Below are 21,548 nucleotides of genomic sequence, written 5' to 3'. Positions count from 1 at the left end.
GCCTCAGCATCCCCATGTGCAAGTGGTGCCAAGAGTGGTCACTCCCCAGAGCTGCGGGATGGCCCCAGGCCCAGGCCCTGCCGTCTGGCAGGTGCTGGTGTTCAGGGGTTGAGTGGCATTTCCTGTCTGGCCACCGACACTTCTTTGCAAGCCCTGATCTTATCAGTGGCCGACACACTCTGACCTGATGCAGAACAGAGCCCCCTCTGGTTTGGGAAAGCATCTTCCAGCCCTTGGGATTCAGGCAAGACGGCGGGGGTGGGAGGCCTGGCTCGGCCATCCTTGGCTGTGGGACCTTGTGCCAGTCACTTGACCTTATGCCAGTCACTCTGGACTCATTTCTTTTGCTAGCTCCAGGGCAACTGCCACAGGTTGGCAGGGCCTGGGGACAGGACAGCAACCCTGGCAGCCCCTGGCCGCTCAGCCGGCCCCTCTGGAGTCTGGCCCCTGCCCATCCATCACACTCTCTTGTACAGACGCCCTCTCTTCTGGGTACCTGCCTCCCTCCTGGGGTTTGAGAAGGTCGCAGGACATGTTTTGCTCCTGGCCAAGCGACACTTACCCGTGCCCCACCAGCAGGCCAAGGTGGTGGATTCAGGGTAGGCACAGGACCCAACCCAAGCCACTGGGCGTCCACTCCGGGCCTCTCTGCAACCAGTGGGAAGGGCGAGTCCCCGGAGATGGGCCGCTGTTCAATGCCGTCTCAACTCAGGGGAAACTGAGGCAAGACAGAGACCAAGTTCTGATGAATGTGAGTCCCTGGGTCCTGTCCAATATCAAGGCAGGGCCACCCCACGGACATCTGAGTTTTGTGAGCTGATACAATTCCTTTCGCTATAAATTTCTTTGGTTTTCTTTTTTGGGGGGTACTGGGGACTGAACCCAGGGACACTGCCCACTGAGCTCCATGACCAGCCCTTTCTTTCTTGACACAAGGTCTTGCTCAAGTTCCCCAAGCTGGTCTCCTACTTGGGATCCTCCTGCTTCAGCCTCCAGAGCAGCTGGGGGTCCAGGCGACCATCACCACGCACCTGTCACTGTGAGCCATCAAACCCTAGCTTCCCTTCCGTTACTGGTCTCCTCAGACATAGGCATAAAAAAGCCCCGTGGTGACCAAAGTTCAGGAAAACGAAGGTATGGGTCACTTTTTTTTTTTTGTACCAGGGAGTGAACCCAGGGATGCTCGGCCACGAGCCACACCCCCAGCCCTGTTTTGTATTTTATTTAGAGACAGCGTCTCACTGAGTTGCTTACCGCCTCCCTTTTGCTGAGGCTGGCTTTGAACTCATGATCCTCCCGCCTCAGCCTCCCGAGCCAACACACTTTTAAAAATAAATCCATGTTGTATGTGACTGCTCTCATCTTACCGTTTTCCTGTCCCCGACAGGCCTTCTCTTCTGGCTAACTGCAGAAACTAGTCCAGAATAGATTTCTTTCTGTTTTGCTTTTGCAGTGCTAGGGATGGAACCCAGGGCCTCACACACACCAGGCAAGCCCTTTACCCCTGAGTCCCAAACTAGATTCTGACGAGAGTCTGTAGCGTCCACAACTGAATCCCAGCCTGACACGTGTGCCTTACGGTAACTTATTCAAAACAGAAACAACTTCCTTTGTTTAAAATGTCCAGTGGCCTCGCACTCACCTCGGCCTGGGAGGCTGCGAGGTTCCTGGGTTTCCCATCTCCTCTCCACTGTCCCCCTGCTCACTCCAGTCCAGACTTGCCTCCTCTTGGCCTCAAACCTGTTCCTGCCTCAGGGCCCTTGCACTTGCCATCCCACCAAGAGGCCCCTTCCCCCCCTGCTGCTCCCTGGCAGCTCTGCCTCCTCCTCCTCCTCCTCCTCCAGGTCTTATCCAGGCAGCCCCTCCTCAGCACCTCCCCACCGTCCCCCCTCTGCCCATTTCCCCCCCACCTTTCCAATGGGGTTCTACCCTGTTCTTTCACAAATCACCATCTGAATTTCCATGTGCATTTATTTATGTTTATTGTCTCTTTCAGGGGGGTCAAATCCACCAGGCGGGTCCTTGTTGGTCTCTTGCTGCGGTGCCTCAAGAGTGTGGCACACGTCAGCCGCAAATAAACATATGCCAAAGGGCCTCCTAGACTGGGGTCAGTCCCTGTGACTCTGCCATGATCTATAGGGAAGGCCACCGAGTCGGGTCCCTTCCCCAAGCGTTTGGAGCATGTCAACACTGATTCATTGTCTCATGTGGTGAGCCCCCACACGGCTCCTAACTGCGCCTCCGGCCCCCAGGGACAGCGGGCGGCCAGGTTAAGCAGCCTCCTGCTCTGTTATAAATATATATGTACATCCAAACATGGCGTTAAAATATTCCTCCGTGTTACAGAAAAGATATTAAGGCTTTCTATTACTTACATTAAACAAGCAAGCACCTTTAAAAAAAAAAAAACCCAAAACAAAAAGCCCCGCTTCTGCCTTCTCTGACAACACCTTGGCCAGAGGGGACACGGTGCCTGTCCCCGGGGCCAGGAGCCTTGGCAGGACCCTGCTCGGCGTCTCTGTGCGAGACCCCAGCTCCAGCCAGAACCAGAGGGCAGGGGGGTGGGGGTCAGACTTGGGGGGTCCCAGCCTTTCCTGGCCAGCTGCCCCCTGACCTTTGGGGGCGCGCCATCCCTGGGTGGACAGGCAGGCTGAAGGCGGTGGCTAGGAGTGTCCCCTACCAAGGCCTCTGGGTCAGTCTACAGGACAAGGCAGGACAGTGTCCTGGGGCCTCCTGGACCTCTGGTGTCAAACAGGGAAGGACACAGAGGTGACTCAGCAGCCAATGCCAGCCACGCTGAAGGGCTGCCTGGGTGGGTGGCAGGCGTGCAGGGCGCGGTGGCCCTCTGCCTGAGGGACGGGCAGGACAGGGCTCTTTTCTGCAGCCAGGCCCTGGTCGGGGCCCAGGAAAGAGAACGGAAAGAGGAAATGGGAAAATCAGTGGCTCAAGTATTCTGTGTCATGGGGGCGGGCGGGCGCCCGGGCGCAGCCCAGGAGGTGTCCTCCACGCGGAGGGGCCGCTCCAGGAGGCCGGAGTCGGCAGATGGCTTCCGTGGGGGCGGGAGGCCGGCGGCCAGCTGGTGGCTTGGAGGCTACTTGACCTTCTGCGCCCACTTCATGTCGTCGGCCCGAGGCTTCTCGCCCGTCAGGCCCTGGATGAGGTCCTCCAGGCGCCTCCAGAAGCCCACCTTCTCCAGGGGGTAGTTGAGCCAGCCTGCGCAGGGGGACGGGTGAGCGGACGGCGGCAGGGAGCCCAACCAAGGCGCAGGTGGCCGACCCCGCCTCCCGCCGGCCACGGCAGCGGGAAGAAGCCCGGGCCCCGGGGCGCCTCACACCGGCATCTTCCCCCTCCGCCACTGGCCCGCGTGTCTGTCCCAGCAGGGTCCCCAGCTTGGGCCTTTGGACTGTTTCCTCTGCCAGACTGACCTGTCCCCATGTCCCTCAGGAGCACCCAGCTCTTCCAGATCCACCTCCTCACCTGCGCAGTGGCCTCCTTGCTCCCTGACTCGAATCTCCCTGGCTCCACACCCGGGGTTCCCCAGACTCCTCAGCTCCCTCCTCCCAGTTCCTCCAGGCCTCTGCTTAACGGCACCTCTGACTCCTCATTTAAAGGGGACCATCCGCTCCGCCCTGCTGCTCCCCCCCTGCGGCGCCAGCAGGTGAGCTGCATCTTTACTTCCTGGGCCCGCCCCCCCGGCGGGGAGTCGGTTTTATCCACTGCTGGGTCCTAGACCCAAAGCAGAGATGGGCACACAGTAGGTGCTCAACAAATACATGCTGGCTGGTGGGTGGAGGGAGTCAGGGCTCCGTGGGGTGGGTGGGGGGGCCTGTCCTGTTTACTGTGGCACCTGCAGGGTGCCGGGCACACAGCTGATGCTCGTCCGTGTGCCCTGAGACCCACGAGGGCCAGGACTGCAGGACCCCGCCAGGCCCACCCGCCCCAGGGCCTGGCCCGCCGGCCCGCACCTGTGGTGATGCAGAAATAGGTCTCGTGGGGAGAGACGTGGTGGATGCGGTGGTGTTTCCGTGGCAGGATGATGTTCCAGTCCTGGAGGAAGGTGACCCAGCGTGGCAGCCCGAAGTACGTGTGCGACCACTTGTGGATCTGGTTGGTGAAGGTGCCGAAGACGCTCAGGCAGAAGACGAAGCACTCCCAGGGGTACAGCTGCGCCAGGGCCTCTGCGGAGAGGGGCATCACCGGGGCGGGGTCAGGCCACCAGCCCTCACCCTGCAGCTCAGGGCCTGGGGCACCTGGGTGCTCTGCCAGCCTCAGCGAGCCTCAGGCCAGCGGGCCACCTTTCCACTGGGGCCAGGAGGGAGGAAGCACAGGGACAGGGAGACGCGGTGGTGGCACAGCAGGGCCACCTTCTCCCTTCCCAATCACTAACGTGGGGATAAGCCCCCACCAGGCCCCCACGCAGACCTGCTCCAGGAGTCTCCTGGGGACAGACCCCGCGGGAGGCAGGCACAGCAGGGGGACAGCTCTGCAAGGGTCTGGGGGCCGCAAGGGCTCTGGGGGTCACAGCCCATGGAGCTGGGCCCACCCGAGGCCGGCGCTGGCCCTCCCTTCTTCTGTGGCCAGCTCCAGCCTCGTCCCAAGGGGAGAGGCAGGGCCTCCTGGGCAGGTGACGGGAGGAGGGCAGCAGGGGCACTTGGCAGCCACTCAGCAGCTATGACACACAGGGATGGGGGGACACGACGTGGCACCAGGCACCCTCTGGCCTGCAGATATTCATCACAAGCACCCACGGGAGCCACCTCTCAAGCCCAGGGAGGTGACCAGGGTGCGACTGACCTCACCTCTGCCCGACTGCAGTGGAAAATGGGCGGGCCTTGGGGCAACAAGTCCTTTCAAAAGGGGGCGTCACCGGGGCTGAGTTCAGTGTGGCTGCAGGGGGCGGGCAGCTGCTCCCACCCAGAGCCCCGGGGCCAGCAGGAAGCACAAAGGCCCGGGTGGGCAGGAGCGGGCAGCAGTGGCGACGAGTGCATGCAGCCAGGTGGGGGCGAGGGCCCGGGGGCAGCCGAGCCCAGTTCCGACTGCCCAGGGGAGCTGACCCAGTGTCTGTGTCCGACCCCTGGGCTCCAGAGACCACCGACGGCGCCCAGCCGGGAGCACGAGGGGCTTGGGACCTGCTGCAGCCGGCCGCCCCGCCCGCCCCGCCCGGCCTCACCTGGGCTCTGGGTGTGGAACTTGTAGGCCATGTTGAGCAGCGGCAGCAGCATCACCAAGCAGTTGTCCCCGTTGGTCTCAATGAAGTCGTGCCGCGTGATGGCCGTGGGGTCGATGTGGTGCTCCCGGAACGGCCGGATGAAAGCCTGGTGGCCGCGGGGCGCCGACCAGTCAGCCCGGGACAGGCACGCCCAGGGCCCTCCACCCACGGGCACCGACGGAGCCCGCGGCCTGCAGGGCACAAGGAGCCTGGCCGGCCGCCCCCGCCCTGGACTCAGCCCCCACTGCGCCGGCAGCAGAGCCCCTCCTCAGGAGAGGACGTGCCCCCTTCTCTGGCACCAGCTCTCTGATAGCCGACGTGCCCACAGAGCACGTCCCTCTGGCCACGGGGTCTGACTGGGCCGTGGGGTGAGTGGGGACTCGGGCTGTGACGGGGGCGGGGGGGACCGCTCTCATTGTGGGTGGGCTGGGCAGCCACCCAGCAGCCGTGAGGGGACGTCGAGGGGTGGGAAGGCCGGGGTGGGCCGCGTCGGATGAAGCCAGGGTCAGCCCCAATCAGACCAGCAGCGAGGGCGGCAGGAGGGGACCCCAAGTTCAAGGCAGGCCAACACCCAGCTCCCGGGCCACCCGTCCTGACGCCTCTGCTTCACCCGCGGGAAGGCGGGCTGGCCCAGGGGGCCCCCAGGCCACGCGGCCCCACGTACGCACCTTCCCCACGACGGGCAGCTCCACGGAGCCCCACGTGTCAGCGCCCCAGTGCACCAGGCCGGAGAAGAAATCCGCGGTGACCGCCCCTGCAACTGAGGGAGGGAGCAAGCTGCAGCCGGCCCAGGCAGAGCCCCGCGGCCAGATGCCCGCATCCCACGCTCACGCGTTTGTCAGAGGAGGAAAGTAGCCCTTCTCCACCCGGGACTTCTTCCCTGTGGACGGAGCCCCGGCCCCACGCGTGCTCCGCCGGGGTCAGGAGAACAAGCTGGGCTCAGGTCACCCGGCGCCGCTCCCACCCTCCCCCACACAGTGCGCCTGCGGCTGGAGGGCCGTCCTGTACCTGGCGTCCTGCACCTTCTGCCCCAGTCGTGGGCAGAAGTTACTGCCCACCCCAGCTCTCAGTCCCAGTGCCGTGACCCCCTGGTCTCTAGCTGCCTCCTTCGTCTTTGTTTCCCGCCTGCTCAGCACACAGTGGGTCTCCTGGAGACCAACACCACTCACCTGAGGGCTCAGAGCAGCACAGTCACATGCAGTTCCAGCTCCACTGCTCGCTTGCTGTGTGACACTGCACATGTTACTTAACATCTCTGCGCCCATTTCGTCTTGTAAGACAGGAGTGATTTTTAGGCACACAGTGGCCACCATTTATTAGGCCCTTTCTCAGTACCAGGCACATGTGTCTACACGATGGAGCTCAACCAACCTCACCGTCTGTGAGATATCACTGCCATTTTTATTCCCACTTTAGAGAGGAGGAGACAGGCTTGGACAGCAGAAGTAACTGGACAAGGTCACACACACAGCAAGGGCCACACCTGGCTCCTGACCTGCCCTGAGACCCAGATCCGGCACAGCAGCACACACAGCCACGCACTCGGGGGACACAGGCCGGGCAGCGACTGCGGGAGGTGATTCTCAGGGCTGCGGCCGCCCACTCCCTCACCCCTGCAGCGCCCCCTGCTGGCTTTCCCCTTCCCTCGCACAGCCCCGTGCACCTCTGGGCTCTGCGGTGCGGCTGTCCGCCAGGCATATCCTTTCCCAAGACGCAACACAGTGCACCGGGCCCTCTCCCCCAGAGTCCACTGATGTGTCCTCCCTGGACACCTGAGCAGGCAACCACACCCGCCACATCCCCAGCCCGGTTTTATTTTTACTTTATTTATTTATTTTTTTTAAGGCAGGTCCTCCCTAAGTTGTGAGGTTGGCTTTGAACTCATGATCCTCCTGCCTCAGCCTCCTGACTGGGATTACAGGCCTGCATACTGTGTCCGGTGCACACAGCTGAGATTCTGGTTTCTTGTTTATGGCTGTGACCTGGATGTCGGCACATATCTGGGCTCACTGGGTGCGTGGCACACAGTAGGCCCTCAATACTGTATTTGGGCAGAGGCTGCATCAACCAAGCAACATCTGACAAGGGCCCCCTGTGCCACCTCGGTGGGACACAGTGACGATGAGCTCTCTACCACCTGTGGCAAAGGGCAGAGGACCAGGCCAGCGGGAGCAGCCTCACGGGCAGTGCCCTCCTGCTCCTTCCCAACTCGGCGTCCCCGTGGACTGCTGTTGGAGGCCCAGTTCTCAGCCCCTGGGTGACAGGGTGACAGGGCCCTGGAGCACTGTGGAGGCTGCAGAGAGACTGGACACCTCCCTGGAGAGCGTGGCTCAGGACCCAGGGGACAGAGTGAGCGCCTGGGTCCCTGCAGTCTGCGGTTCTGATGGCTAGGCCAGAGTCAAGGGCAGCTGCTGGAAGACCCTTCTGGAGGCTCTGGGACTCGTGTGCCCTGCGTGGAGCGCGGCAGGATGGCGGGCGGGATGGCAGGCGACACAGCTTCTGCAGGCCCCCAAGTCCCTGGTGAGCAGGGAGGGAGGGAGGGAGGGGCGTGGAGCAGAGCCACCTCCTGCCTTGGGAAGCCATAGGACAGGCAGGAGGGCGCCCCGCAAGGCCCGCAGGCCTGCTCCTTGCGGGGTATGGGGCGGCTGGGCGCGAGGCAGAGGACGTCCCCGCTGTCCCTTGGAGCCCCTTTCTCCCAGGTCCTGGCAGCTGCTTCCTCGGGGTGCCTGTCACCTGAGGGTCCCCTGAGTGAAGCCACACCCCAAGCAGACGCTTGGGCCACACTTCCCTGCTCTGTTCCCAACCCGGCGCCGAGGACACCCGAGATGGCTGCGCTTGTGATCTCCATTTCTTGGAGAAGGAAAGAGGCTCAAAGAAGTCAAAGCACCCCCACCCCCGGTCACGTGGCCTGGAAGTGGCAGCCTCAGGACAAGAACAGGGGTGTCTACCACCTCCAACCTGCACCACAGGAGGCCCAGGGCTCACCAGGGCTCCTCCTGCCCACACTGCCTCTGCCCACCACCATATTGCTGTGTGACCAGGACAAGCCCCTTACCTCCTCTGGGCCTCAGCATTCACGTGCATAATGAGGTAGCTGAGGGTCTCCAGAGGCCTGTTCCAACAACGTTAGTGATGCCTTTCAGCACTGCCTTCTCTTTTCTCTGTGGTGCTGGGGGCTGAACCTAGGGCCTCCTGCGTGCAGGCGCCACCCACTGAGCTGCACCCCAGCCCTAAACTCTCCTTCTTGGGCAAGGAACAGCCGCGGACAAGAAGCGGCTGGAGGCAGGAGGGGTGTGGCCTGGGGATGTTTCAGAACCCAGGTCCTTGTTCTGAGTGCTCGGCTCTGGGTAGAACCGACGAAGCCCTTTCCACTCCCCAAACTGCAGCTGGCCTCGAGGTTTAACGGGGCCTGGCCCACACGTGACCTGTGGCCTGTGGCCCCGGCCTGATAGCGCTGGCCTGCTAGGAGACCCGTCCAACCACCTCCCAGTCAGGACCGGTGTCCTCGCCTCTCCAGAGTGCCAGGGTGGGAACCACCTCGGGGGGCCACACGGGTCTGCTTCCCACACTCAGGCTGCCCCACAGGCCACAGACCCGCTGGCCCGCCCCCCCAGGCTCCCTCCTGCCCCTCATCTCCCTCCCACTCCTGTCCTGTGCAACTGCAGACCTGCTGCCAGGAGCGCAGACTGACCAAGCTGCTCTAGAACTTTCTACAGTCCACCCACAGGGTCACGGGCATCGTCAGTGTGCCCTGCTCTTTGCCGACCAGCGTCCCGTCATCCAGGTGGAGAAGGACGTGTTCTCCACCAGCTGTGGTGGCGTCTGGGTTGGCCCAGCTTCCCCTGAAGCCGCAGCCCACGCTCCACGCCGGGTGGGCACACGCCCTGGCTCCCCTGGGTGAAGATGGCGCCCGTGTATTTTTAACCTGAAGCTCCCAGCCCCGGCCAGCACCTGTCTGCCTCAGGTCCCCTAATCCCCCGCGGCAGCCCGGCCCGCCCAGGCGGCCACACGTCTAATCGCCTTAACTGTCCCGGCACTGCTGCTGCGGGTGACAAGAATCCCGATCCCACGGGCAGAGACACCTGTGGCGAAGGTGTCCTCACATGCTTCCTGCACACGGCACCTGGCCAGGGCTGGGGGTGCGCTCAGGGGCACGGCTCTCCAGGCCTGGGGAGAGCTGCCCGGCTATGACAAGATGAAAAGGCCCTCGGCCTCTGACACCTTCCTCCCAGACCCAGGCCACAGCCCAGTCACCAGGGAGCCACCAGCTAAAATCCCACGGGGGGAGGCAGCCGAGGCAGGAGGATCACAAAGTCCAGGCCAGGCTGGGCCACACGGCCAGACCCTGCCTCGGGAAGGAAGAGGGGCATTAGCAGGACACGGAATGGACGGTGCCTGGCCTCTGCGTCAACACCGGGCCTGACCGTACCGGGAGGCAGGACGTGCACGGTGCCCAGAAGAGGGGTGCACCGTCTCTCCAGAGCACAGGTCAGCCCCGCCACAGCCCAGGTCCCAGAGGGACAGAGACTCCAGGGTTGAGGCCCGTCCAGGCTCACATGGTGGCAGGTGGCTGGGCGGCTGTGAGGCCACCAGAGGCCACTGTGAGGGTGGCTACTGACTGAGTGGGTGGAGGAGCCCCCACATTCGGGGCTGGGCAACGGGGGTGCGAGCCCTGCCCCCATCCACAGGGTCAGCAGGCTGGACCGGCAAGTGCCTGGCGGCCCTGGGCTCATCAGAGGAAGCTCGGGTAGGTCAAGGACTCCCCTCCCAGTGCCTGGGTCTTGTCGCCTGTCAAGGGACCAGTCCCTGGCCTTCAGGCCTTCGTGCTGTGGACAGAGGTCAGGAACGCACGGGGGCAGGGAGGGGCCTTGCCTCCCCCGCTGCGGGCACTGGCCCTGGGTCCAGGCTGGGGATGGCTCTCTAGGGACAGGCTCCAGGCTGCCTGCTGGCCTGCGAGGCCCCTTGGATGGGGGCAGGGGAGGGACACAGAAGACTCTTTGTCTCTGCCCTGCTGGTGGCTGGCTCATGGCTGGAGACTGGTTCGCCCTGGGGCAGCTTCAGCCACCGCCCTTCCCTGCAGACACTGGCACAGGAACAGTTCCCTCCAGGCTCCGACTCACCTCTGGGGCTTTGCTGAGCCCTTCAGGGCGACTCAGCGACTCCCACCTCCACCTGACCAGGGCTGGGCCCCTGGCCCGCCAGACTCCCACCCCCTGCGCTCCTCCCGCTGCGCCCCGCAGCACTGGGCCAGGGTCTCCCGCTAGTGTCTGGGCTTGGACCCCGCGTCCTTTTCAGGCTCCTGATCCCTCCCTCCAGCTCGTCTCTGAGGGGCAGTCCCTCCCTCCCGCCCGTCGGCCAGCCGGAGGCAGTGGCCGCTGACCCTCCTTCTCTCGCCCCCCAGCGACCCCCAGCCCAGCGAGCAGAGCGCCTGGCACGGCTCTTCCTGCGTCCCACAACCTGTGCCACCTCCACGGCCGCGTCCCGAATGGCTGAGCGGCAGTCACCTCTCCAGGGAACTCCCCAGGACTCCTCGCGGGCGTGGAGGATAGCCTGCACCCAGGCCACAGCCCGATCCCGTGTCCCCACTGCCTCTGAGCTGCCACCAACCCATTCCCTCGGTGAACTGCCCAGCCTCACTGCACTCCTTCCCGTCCCCCTAACCCGCGGGCACAAGCAGCTGCAGGACCTTGGCGCTCGGGGCTTCCTCTCCGGGACACCCCACCACACCTCCCGCCTGGCTGCCTGTCAGCCTCGTGTCCCCTGTGCCCACTTTACCAACCACACACCTTTCATGCTCTCGCTCTGCCTGACTTCTTGGGCCTGCCCGGGGCACCGTAATCTCTGGGGGAGATAGTGACGGGCAGGGGGCTGGCACGGTGCCCTCCGCCTGCGCGTTAACACACAAATCAGAGCAGCTATTTAAATCAATCAGGGCTGTGTCAACACCACTATCAGGATTGTCTGTTGTTATCAGCCAGAGGCAGAGGTGTGGGATGGGGAGCCACACCTCCCCACAGGGTGCGGAGCTCGGGCCCCAACCAGGGAAGGAGCCCGAGCCCTGCTCCACCAGCACACGCCTGGCGTGGGCCCCAGTCCCCTGGCCTCCCAGGACCTCCTCAGGAGGCTGCCAGAGATGAGAAGTGCCTGGCACAGGGTCACCAAATAGCCACTGTGGAACTGACCAGTGAGGCCGAGGTGCCAGGTGCCTCACGGCGGTATCACCCCCCCAGTAGCTGGCCTCCCCGACACTAGGCGCACCTCAGGGGGCAGGGACTGTGGCCGTGTCGTCTCACTGAGCACAGGGTGCCTGACCCCGAGCCACCTCCCCCACTTTTATTTTTCATTTTGAGTCAGGGTCTTCTAAGTTGCCAGAGCTGCCTCAAGAAGCCAGGGGTGGTGACAGCACCTCCCAGCAGCTTGGGAGGCGGAGGCAGGAGGATCGTGAGTTCAAAGTCAGCCTTAGCAACCTGGCGAGGACCTGTCTCTAAGTGAAATACAAAAAGGGCCGGGGACGTGGCTCAGTGGTTCAATCCCCAGCATCCAAAAAAAAAAAAAAAAGCCCACTGGCCTCAGACTTGTGCCTCCGCAGGCCCAGCAGTCCTCTTCTGCGTGTGTGGGAAATGAGGCTCGCAGACGCCAGGGACACACAGGCAGCAAGAGTGACCCCGTCTGTGGACACCTGCTCGTCTGAGGAAGGGCTGGGTTGTTGCAGGTCCCTCCCGTCCCTGGGGGCAGGCAGGGCCAGGCTCTGCAGCACTGGACAGGTGCTGACTAGCCTGCTCCCCTCCAGCTAGTCCGGCCCCCCAGATGGTCAGTTGGTGGCCTGAGCGCCACTGGCTTGGCCGCCAGAGCTTTCGATGAGACTGTGGGCACTGAACCCTGAGGGAGGCCAGGCGGGAGGGAGCAAGGGCCCAGCTGCCCCTTGCTGGGGAGAGGAGGGCAGCTGAGCCCGGGCTGCGAGGGGCAGGGCACCCAGGGCTGTGTGGCGCTTCTCCTCGAGGTGACCCCGGCCCCTCCCTGCGGAGCCACAGTTTCCTCATCTGGAAAGTGAGGACATTTGCTTCACTGGCTGTGGACAGGGGAGGGTGGACCTGGGGAAGATACCAGGAGGTTCACTGACGGGTTCAGCCGATACTGTCACCCACCATGAGCAGGCCTTGGGCTTGGGGCAGAGAGAGCGTGAAGAGGAAGCTTCTGCCCTCGAAGAACTGACGTGGGCGTGGCGTGGAGAGTGCAGTGGGGGTGTGACATGTGACAGGACTGCTATTTTTTATTTTTTTTTTTAATAGAGGGGATAGAATCCAGGGGCACTCTACCACTGAGCTGCATCCCAGCCCTATTTATTTTTTATTTTGAGTCAGGGTCTGGCTAAGCTGTTGAGGTTGGCCTTCAACTTTCTAACCTCCTGGGCTGGGGTGGTGGCTCAGTGGTAGAGCACTCGCCTAACATGCATGAAGCACTTCGATCCTCAGCACCACATTAATGTAAAATAAAGATATGGTGTCCACCTAAAACCTAAGAATAAATATTAAAAAACAAAAACAAAAACAAACTTTCTGACCTCCTGCCTCAGCCTCCCATTGCTGGGATCACAAGCACACCCCACCGTGCCCCAGGGCTATTTTTGAGGAGCCACCAGGAAGCGCCTCTCTGAGGAGGTGACCTCTAAGCACCTTGAGTCTGTACCTACATGTCTTTGAAGAAAGAGTTCCGGTCCCAGGGAACAGCCTCACAGAGGCCCCCCCCCCCCCCCCCCCCCCCCCAGGGATGTGGGAGAGGCCAGAGGCGGGCCTGGCGGGAGCGGGCGAGCAGCAGGAGGTGACGGTGGGTGCAGGCGGTGGGTGCAGTCGAGGCGAGGAGCTGGGATCTGCCTAAGCACACGTTGGGCAGGGCAGCAGGGGGCCTGAGGCTCCTGCAGGACCCCTCCTGGGCCACGTGTGGACACTGGCTGGTGGGGTGGGGACAGGGGAGTGAGGACCCCCGGCAGGCGGGGCAGAGGGACGGGCAGGCGGGGCAGAGGGACGAACCCAGCCTAATTCCCTCTTAACACCTGGAGCCATCTCGCCGCAGAGGCATGAGAAGCTCATTCTGCTTTCCCGTAAGCCACTGCGATTTCGGACCCTGCGTGGGATGCCCGCTGCACTCACCCGCGCCTGGCTCCCCCGGCCAGACAGCGGCCCTCTCCAACCTGGTGGCGCCTCGTCAATGCTGATGCCGGGATCTAGGTCCAGTCCCTCAGGTGGACCCTTTAGACCTTTACCCACTGCCTGCCTTGGGTCATGCCTGTCAAAGTCCTGTTACCTCTAGGTTCCCAGGACACCCCCTTTGGCCACGCTCCCAGAGCCTGCTGCCCTCTGCTCCGTGGGTTTTGGGGGAGGGACGGCCTGGCCGGAGGGAAGCTCGGGCCAGGCTTTAATTTGTTTGAAACGGGAGTCGGTGGCCTTTCCTTCGCGTCGTGGTCCACCACAGAGGCCAGCAGTGCTGTGAAGGTGGGGCCAACAGCTCGGGCCCAGGGCAGGAGAGGACCCAGGGGGACAGGACAGAGGTGCCACCAACTGAGGGGAAGGCGGGGCTCCCACGGCAGACTGACATGAGCACACACACGCACACACACAGACACACGCGCGCGCGCACGCGGGCAAGGGAAGCCTGGCCACTCACCGACGCCCAGGACGACGGCGGGCGCGTGCTCCCAGCGGGCCAGCAGCAGCAGGTGCAGCAGGTTGTGGGCGAGGAGGCTGAAGCACAGGACCACCGAGCACCACTCCTGGAGGCGCTTGCCTGGGGGAGAGGACGGTGAGGAGGGGGTGAGGCAGCAGGCGCCAGGCGGCCAGGGTCTGGGCCACCCCCGCCCAGGAGCACGAGGCCCCCTGCCCATTTCACAGATGAGCCCACCGAGGCCCAGAGAGGGGTCAGGCCTGTCGGCCACAGGCCCGGTGCCCTCCTGAGAGCAGGTCCCCAGCGCGGCTCCCCTGCTCGGGCCGATCCTGTACACAGGGGCTCATGCCCTGGCCCCCCAGGCTCTCTGCAGAGGGCTCTCTTCAGCCGGCCACTGCCTCCAGGTGGAGGCTCCGATCCTGCCCAGCCTCCCCTGAGCAGTCCTGGGTCTGAGCCAGGAGGTCTGTGGGACACTAGGGTTGGCGCTACCTGGGCGACTACCGGGGTGGGGTGGCGGGGTCGGCCGAGGAGTGTGGCCACCTCCCCCGGCGTCCACTCTTGGCAGCACCGGGGCTGGGCGGAACCCAGGGGGCTCCTCCCCCAGCCACAGCCCGGCCTCCTGAGGTCTTCACTCTGAGCCTAGGCCAGCGCCCAGGCGGCCCAGCCGCGCCATCCTCTGCCTCCGATCCCCAGCAGTGGGGTGGAAGGCCAGCGCCGCGGCACCTGCGCCCCCATTTCTAACAGCCCGCAAGCCGGGACGCCCTGGCCACCCGCTGCAGCTGTGACTGAGGTGTCAGAACACCGCAAATGGCCCGAAGGCCACCGGGCCGGGGACTGGCCATATCAACCCAGCGCGAGGCACCTCCTCCGCCAGGACGAGCTGGGAAGCCATCTAGTCGCGGACACGGAGAGACGCCTGGGACAGACAGTGGTGCACAGCGCCACCAGCAGCCACCATGAAAGAAAAGAGCCCGGTTGAGGCTGGCTTTCCATTTACGCCTTTTTGAACACAACACACCAACGTTTTTCGACCATAAGCTGAAGGTTTAAAAAAATAAAAGGAAATCGGAACATCACGTGGGTGACCGGAACCCAGAGCAGGCAGCTGGTCCCGGGCACGACCCCCTTACTGGCGGGACTCTGGTGGTCATCGGTGTCGGACACCTACGGAGCATTAAGTGCCGAGCACCTGTGGAGTGGGAGTCTGCTGGAGTCCGGCTGGCTGCAGCAAAATAACCGGGGGGTGACGAACAACTTGTGAACGTTGATACAGCAGGAGTAGGAGCCATTTATTGCAGGACAGGAGCAGTATTTATACATTCCACAGAGCTTATCTAATTAGCATAAACTAGATACAGCAGTCAACCAATCAGGAATCTCCACACTTAATGGCTAGCTTTTGTTACTTCTCAAACCACTCCCTCTGGCATTTTGCCAGGCACCATCCAGACTTGTTTACGAACTCTAACATTCCCCTGGCAAAATGCCAGGTGTTATTTTTGACTTGTTTACAGACTCTAACAGGAGTCCCGCGGAGGAGAAGACTAAGGGTCAGAGTGCTCAAGGAAGTCACTCAGGGCCACCTGGCTCGTCAGCTAGACTGGGATCCGCTGGCCAGAGGGTCTGGCTCCTAAGACCCTCCCTTACCCAACCTGTCCGGCTCCTGATGCTGCCCCCATCACTCCAGTGACATTCTGGGTCAGGAGCCCAGGGCCAGGCAGGCCTGTGACACGATCAGCACAGGCTCCGCGCGCCCCTCACCCGGAGACCGGCTCCTGCTCCCGCAGCCCTCAGCCTGGGGTCTCCTTGGAATCTGGGTCCCTGTGCCAGCGGGGACCTCAGTTCTGATCCACAGAAGATCCATCCCAGCCTCTGTGCCCTCCCAACACGGGGCGCGGCACTTGGGGGCGCAGCACTTGGGACCGTAGCCAAGTGAGCTCTTCAGTTCGTGCTGTGGAACAAACAAGTCCCTGACCACAGTAGGCTGCCTCGGCTGTCCCTCACCAGCACACCTTGGAAGGAAGTCTCCGGCTCTGTCCAGACGGGGACGGGGCTCAGTCACACAGCTCGACGCCCAGCCTGAGCCAGAACCAGGACAGCTGCCCTCCCCTCACCCCGTGAAGACCAAGGCTCAGACTGGCCAGGGGAACGCCAGGGTCCCATCCCCGTGGCCTCTTGTTCAGAAAAGGCCAGAGGCCAAGAAAGAGCAAGGACTTCCGCAGAGGGCCCAGAAGCAGGAGTGGGCCTACCGCAGCCCGGCCTGGTCCCCCACGGAGCCCCCTGCCCCAGAGCCCCAGCCCGGGGCCACCATGGGCAGCTCCAGCCCAGGGCCACCATCAGCAGCCCCAGCCCAGGGCCTTCCCCTTTCCAGTTCCTGTTTGTCCAGGGCCCAGGGCTCAGAATCAGGAAGCCCTGGGGTGGGTGGAGGGCGGGGGCTGTGAGCCCCAGCAGGAACCAGGACAGGTGACCCCTCCCTGCCAGCCTCCCCCTCAGCCTGCAGGACAGAGGGGGCAGAGTGGGCAGCAGCACGGGGTCAGACAACAGCAGCAGTCACGATGCCCATGTCCACTGGCTGCTTGTGGAGTCCAGCCAGGCCCACACCAGAGATGCTGGACCCCAGGGAAGGATTTGCTCCGTTTTTCTTTTAAATGAGCTAAATTTAAAAATCACATGAATTCCTAGTTTCCCGCTTCCCTGGAGAACACAGGCTCTGGCCACTCTGGCCACCTCATCTGACGGGGTCCGCCCTGCCTGTGTCCTCACGCGGCCTCAGGGGCAGCCAGGCCGGGCTTGTGCGGTCATCTGAGGAGGGGGTCACGTTCAAGTCTCAGCCCCTTCAAAGAAGGATCTGCAACCCTCTTCCCCAGGTGAGGACGCTGAGGCTCAGAGCTGGGGTGGATCCTGGACTCGTAAACGGAACAGGACGTCCTGAGTCCAGAGATGACCCCCGCTCTTCCCCATCCACGAAAAACATCCCGGTACCTGAATGTTCCCACCTAAACTCCATCCCCCCCGTGGAATCTGGGTCCCTGTGCCCCTCAGTTCTGATCCACAGAAAATCCACACACGACGGTCACCAGTCCTCGAGGTCGCCGGTAGGAGCGGGGTGCGGTGCTAAGGACGGCCGCAGCCCCCCTCACACCTCCCAGCTGGGGACCTCCCCCCACCCCTGAGAGGGAGAAAACAGCCTGGAAAGATAGAGTGACCTGCCCAAGGCCACTCGATGGTCAAGGCTTGGACCCTCAGCCCCCCAGGCCCGGGAGGGCAGGCAGCCTGAACGCTGCCACTTGAGATGGGCAGGCGGAGGGTGGGCGGGTGCAGGGCTTCGCCAGGTCGCCCACCTCCGCTGGCTCCAGCGCTGAGCCCCTCTCCACCAGCCCAGGCTCGGCAGACATGGGCGACTGAGGCTCAGCTAAAGCAGTGGCCGCCCACTGGCCGGGGAGGGCAGGGCCGCGTGCAGGCTGGTGGGGCAGGCCACAGCCGAGGCTCGCCATCAGGCTGCCCCGTCCTGCTCTGACGGAGAAACGCCAAATAACCTGCGCTTCTGACTGCCCCCGACCACCCAGAGACCCTGGGCCTCCCAGAGAGGGAGGGGACCAGGACAGAGGGACAGAGATGACAGTGGGAATCCAGCAGGAAGGAAGAGAAAGGACACCCCCACCCTCCCCACCCACCCAGAGCCCCCTCCCCAGGGCGGGGCGCCCCAGGCTGGCCGGGGGAGTGGGCAGCCAGATCGGGGGAGTGGGCAGCCAGATCGGGACCCTCAGGCCCCCCAGCCCAGCAGTCTGGGACACCTGAGAAGTGGCACACACACAGCCAGGTTTCAGTGGCACCTGCTGGAGGCTGGATATGTGCCTGCCCTCCAGGACCCCAGACCCTCCACACCCGGACACTTGGCATGGGGTCTTTTGTGGCTGTGAAAGTCAAACCCAGAGTGGGGTGCTGCGTAGGCCCCTCTGTGGCTCCCAGGTCCCCAGGATCAGCTGGGACCCGGCTGCTGTCCCCCCTGCCTCACCATTCACAGGTCCCCTGCCCTCGGCCACCCGCACACACCCCCACTGCTCTGCGTACCAGGCCGCTCCGACACAGCCCCGCACAAGCGCCATTCTGCTAACCTGGAGCATTGTCCCCTGGCCTCGACCCCGGTCCCTGGTTGGCTCCCTTCAAAGGGACAGTTAAGAATGCAGAACCCTCCCTGGCTCCGCGGGGCGCACCCACAAACCCACCAACTCGGGAGGCTGAGGCCAGCCTTGGAGACCGACAAGACCTGCCTCCAAGTGAAAATGAAAAGCACTGGGTGCAGCTCAGAGGCATGGCGCCCAGCCAGCTCCAGCACTGAGAGGGAGGGCCCCAGCACGCGCCAGTCCAGCGCTGCTGCTGACCGGCTGCGTGACCTTGGGCAGGTCACTGCTCTGCCTCAGGACCCTCTCGACAGAGGCGGGCGGGGGCTGCTCAGCACACTCCCTCCCTGCCCTCGCTGACCTTCCCATCTGCTGGGGACAGACATGCCTCATCCCAACCAGGACTGGCATGCAGGACAGGTGTGTGCCTGGTGTGGGTGAGGGGCTAACGGAGGCCTCAGCCTCCTCTTCCTCCGGAAAGCAGAGGTGACACCAGGCAGACCTCACAGCTGGAGTGGGGATGAACCAAGAAAGAGCCTGTGAGGAAAAGCCTGGCACACAGTTGGTGCTCAATAGATGTTGAATGCATCAACTGCCCTTGGTATCCACCATGAACTGTCAAGTGCCAAACCACCCCTGGCTCAGGAATCTCAAGAATTCAGTCCCAGAACCCAGAAACCCCTCCCCCCTCTCCCTGCTCACCATCATGGCCCACAGGCTCCCTGCATTCTATAAATGTGCCCAGCGCAAGCCCACCGCAGGGCCTTTGCAACTGCTGTTACCCTGGTCTGGATGGAACCCTTCTTCAAATATCTTTAAGGTTCTTCCCTCTTCCTTTCTCCCCTTCAGGTCTCTGTGCAAATGTCCTCTGCTCAGAGGCCTGCTGCCTCTCTCTGGAATATCACCCCCTCCCTAGCCTTCTCTCTTTCCTGCTGTATGTATTTCACAGAGCGAAAACGTTTCCTTATTTTGAAAAACTGACTGTTTTCCTACTAAAATACCGCTCTAGGTTTTCTGTCTTGTTTGTTGCTCTACCCAAGGCCTGGAACAGGGACAGGAATATAGGTGTTTCTCAGATCAGGTCCAGAGAGGTCAAGGTACTTCCCCAAGGCCACACAGTGAGGAGACAGAAGCCGATGGAAAGTAATTTGGAAGAATCGGTTTGACCAGGCTCTCCTTTCCCCTCCAGGCCAGGAGGACAGAAGGTCTTGACCATGGTTTGGGGTAGCAGGAGGCTGCAGACAGAGGGGCTATTCTTCAGAGAGAAGGATGCTTGGGGAACCAGAATCAGATATGGGCAGACACGCAGTCACGATGGAGTGCGAGGTGAGGGCTTGCAATGCCTGCCGACCGTCTGGGCTGGCCGAAGGCAGGCAGGTGGGCAGGGCTGGCTGTCCAGTGGAGGCCTTCAAGCCTTGGCCCTCCATTCCCAGGGGGGAGCCTGAGGACCACAGAGACAAGCCGGCTTCTCTGGGCTCACAGCAGAGGTCCTGGGTCAGCTGAGGGAGCGCTGCCCTCACTTCCTTTCCTAACTGGGCGCCCACACTTTATCCTGTGCTTGTTCAGAGGTGAGGAAACTGAAGCCGGGGAGGAAAAGTGGCCTGGCCCAGGTCACACAGCCAAGTCCCTCGGGGCCAGCCCCCTCCCCCAGGGAGAGCAGGAGGTTTCCATCTAGAGGCCGGGTGTTTTGGGCAGCAGGAGCAGGTGCCCAGTCAGGTCTGAAAAACTGCACACACGCAGCTCGGCCCTGGAAGGGCACAGACCCCGGAGATCCAGGACCCACAGAGGAAAAGCAAAGGCCCCAAGGTCCCGCAAAGGTCCCTTAGGGCTGAGACTGCACTGAACACGGGCTGTCGGGGCAGGAAGCCAAGAGGGTGGAGGCCCCAGGCCCACGCAGGCTAGGACAGTGCATGGTGGCATCTATCCTGGCAAAACAAGATGTCAGAATGTTCCACAGACAAAGCTTGAGTGATGGCAACAGGCTGGCGGAGGGACCCCAGGCAGCTCCCTTCACCTCACTCTGGAGTCCCCCTCCAGGGGAAGCAGGCAGCAAGGTCCTGGGGGTTCCCGTGGAGTCCGGGAACAGGGTGGGGGTTGGCGGTTACTGAAGCATGAATGTTGGACAAAGCAGGAAGAAACCAGGAGGAACCTTGGCCGGTGGCAAAGGGGCAGAGCCGAAGCAAGGATCCCAGTCGTCTGAGGAGCACAGGGCTCCACAACCAAGTCTTAATGGAGGGGGATGACCTACGAACGTGGGGAGAGGCGACGGCTGGAGTTGGGGCTTGTGTACAGGGGGAGCTTACACTGGGGGGGCTTGCATCCTCCCACTCTTGGAATCCAGGAGCCTGGGGCAAAGGGTGATGCTCTGCACTGGAGGGTGCCACGGGGGTAAGGGAGATAACGAAGACGCCGGGAAAGGCCTCTGGCCTATTCTGCAGCCTCCAAATTAGGGTTCCTAGGATGAGTGGGGTGAGGTCACCATCTGCAGCCCAGGACCCTAGCAAAAATACAGATGGGAACTCTGGGTAGATTCCGGATCCGGGGGAAGCCAGGATGGGACGTGACTTTTAGGTGGCCGGGGACAGCGCCTGTAGCCAAGCGGCTGCCTCAGTCTTGGTCCTGAAGTGAAGGTTCCCAAGTCTAGGGGCGCTCACTGCAGCCCGCAGCGCTCCGGGGATAGGATTCCGGATGTGCGGGTCGCATGGAAGCTGCCTGGGGACGCGGGACCTGATGGGGTGGTATCATTGATCTGGGAGTGTCTCTGCAGCCAGGAAGCCCCGGAGCTGGGGTTCAGGCTTGGGCTTGGAGAGGACGGTGGGATGGGGACCCCGGACCTGGGGGCGTTATTTGCAAGTTGGAAGCCCGGGCTGGAGTTCCCCATCTGGGCCCCAGGCTGACGTTCCGACCTGGGGAGCCCAGGGTCGCTGTCCGCAGCCGGGTTGGTGACTGCAGGCCCGGAGGGGGGCCCGGAGGTCCTACCTGGCGAGTAGAGCGCGGCCAGCTCGCGGGCCCCGGCGTGCTGCGCGCCCCAGCGCCGGCAATACGCTGCCTCATCCTCGTCGAGCTCCGGCTGCTGGCCCGGCCCGTCCTCGGCGCCCGCCATGGCCACTCGCCCGGCCCGCCCGGTGCGCTCTGCTGGCGGCGGCGGCGGCGGCGGCGGCGGCACAGCCGCGGAACCGCGGCGAGATCACGCCGCCCAATGACCGCCCGGCGCTGGGCGCGGCGGCGGCGCGGGCGGGGGCCTTGCCCGGCCTCGCGTCACAGCCAATCGGGGCCCGCACCGGAAACGCGCCAGCCAATCGGCGGCCCCCGAGCCGCAGCCAACCGCGGCGCCGGGGGCGGGGCCGCAGCTGGGCGCAGCTGGGCGCGGAAGCGTGGGGTGGCGGCGCGTCCCCGCCTGCCCTGCTCCGCCCCCCGCCGGCCGCGCGCTGGCCTTCTGGAATCCCGGCACGTCGCCGCCCGCCGCCCGGCTTAGCAGTGGGTGCAGAGGGCCTGGGCCGGGCCAGGGCGGGCGCTCCTCCAGCGCGTGCCATTAAGCGCCCACTGTGCAAAGTACGCGA

At 63.3% G+C, this 21,548-nt stretch overlaps 1 protein-coding gene across 2 annotated transcripts; it reads right to left on the bottom strand.

Annotated features, from left to right (window-relative positions):
• Nucleotides 1-1,953: 1,953 nt before the first annotated feature.
• Peds1 (plasmanylethanolamine desaturase 1) lies at nucleotides 1,954-21,156 on the bottom strand. 2 transcript variants are annotated; one of them, XM_046433588.2, is made up of 6 exons: nucleotides 20,968-21,156; nucleotides 13,871-13,990; nucleotides 5,878-5,969; nucleotides 5,171-5,315; nucleotides 3,966-4,178; nucleotides 1,954-3,213 (listed from the first exon to the last, which is right to left on the bottom strand). In XM_046433588.2, exons 1-6 carry the CDS (start codon nucleotides 21,089-21,091, stop codon nucleotides 3,092-3,094), a joined length of 816 nt encoding a protein of 271 aa, XP_046289544.1. In that variant the 5' UTR covers nucleotides 21,092-21,156; the 3' UTR covers nucleotides 1,954-3,091. The 2 variants fall into 2 exon arrangements, with proteins under 2 accessions (XP_046289544.1, XP_046289545.1); XM_046433589.2 differs by lacking the exon at nucleotides 13,871-13,990.
• Nucleotides 21,157-21,548: the final 392 nt, after the last annotated feature.

The sequence above is a fragment of the Marmota monax genome, unplaced genomic scaffold, assembly GCF_021218885.2.
Source record: "Marmota monax isolate L192 unplaced genomic scaffold, Marmota_monax_Labrador192_F-V1.1 WCK01_AAM20220418_F8-fsc00014, whole genome shotgun sequence".
Lineage (NCBI taxonomy): Eukaryota > Metazoa > Chordata > Mammalia > Rodentia > Sciuridae > Marmota > Marmota monax.
The sequence above is the reverse complement of the archived record's forward strand: the minus strand, read 5'-3'. Positions and strand labels throughout refer to the sequence as shown.

What these genes read in the sequence shown, in the direction of transcription:
- Peds1 (XM_046433588.2), bottom strand. Translation starts at nt 21,091, where the DNA reads ATGGCGGGCGCCGAGGACGGGCCGGGCCAGCAGCCGGAGCTCGACGAG. An exon ending in CGCCGTCGTCCTGGGCGTCG is followed by an intron (nt 5,970 to 13,870) that starts GTGAGTGGCCAG and finishes TCCCTCCCTCAG; the next exon opens with TTGCAGGGGCGGTCACCGCG. An exon ending in GTTCCACACCCAGAGCCCAG is followed by an intron (nt 4,179 to 5,170) that starts GTGAGGCCGGGC and finishes CCCTCTCCGCAG; the next exon opens with AGGCCCTGGCGCAGCTGTAC.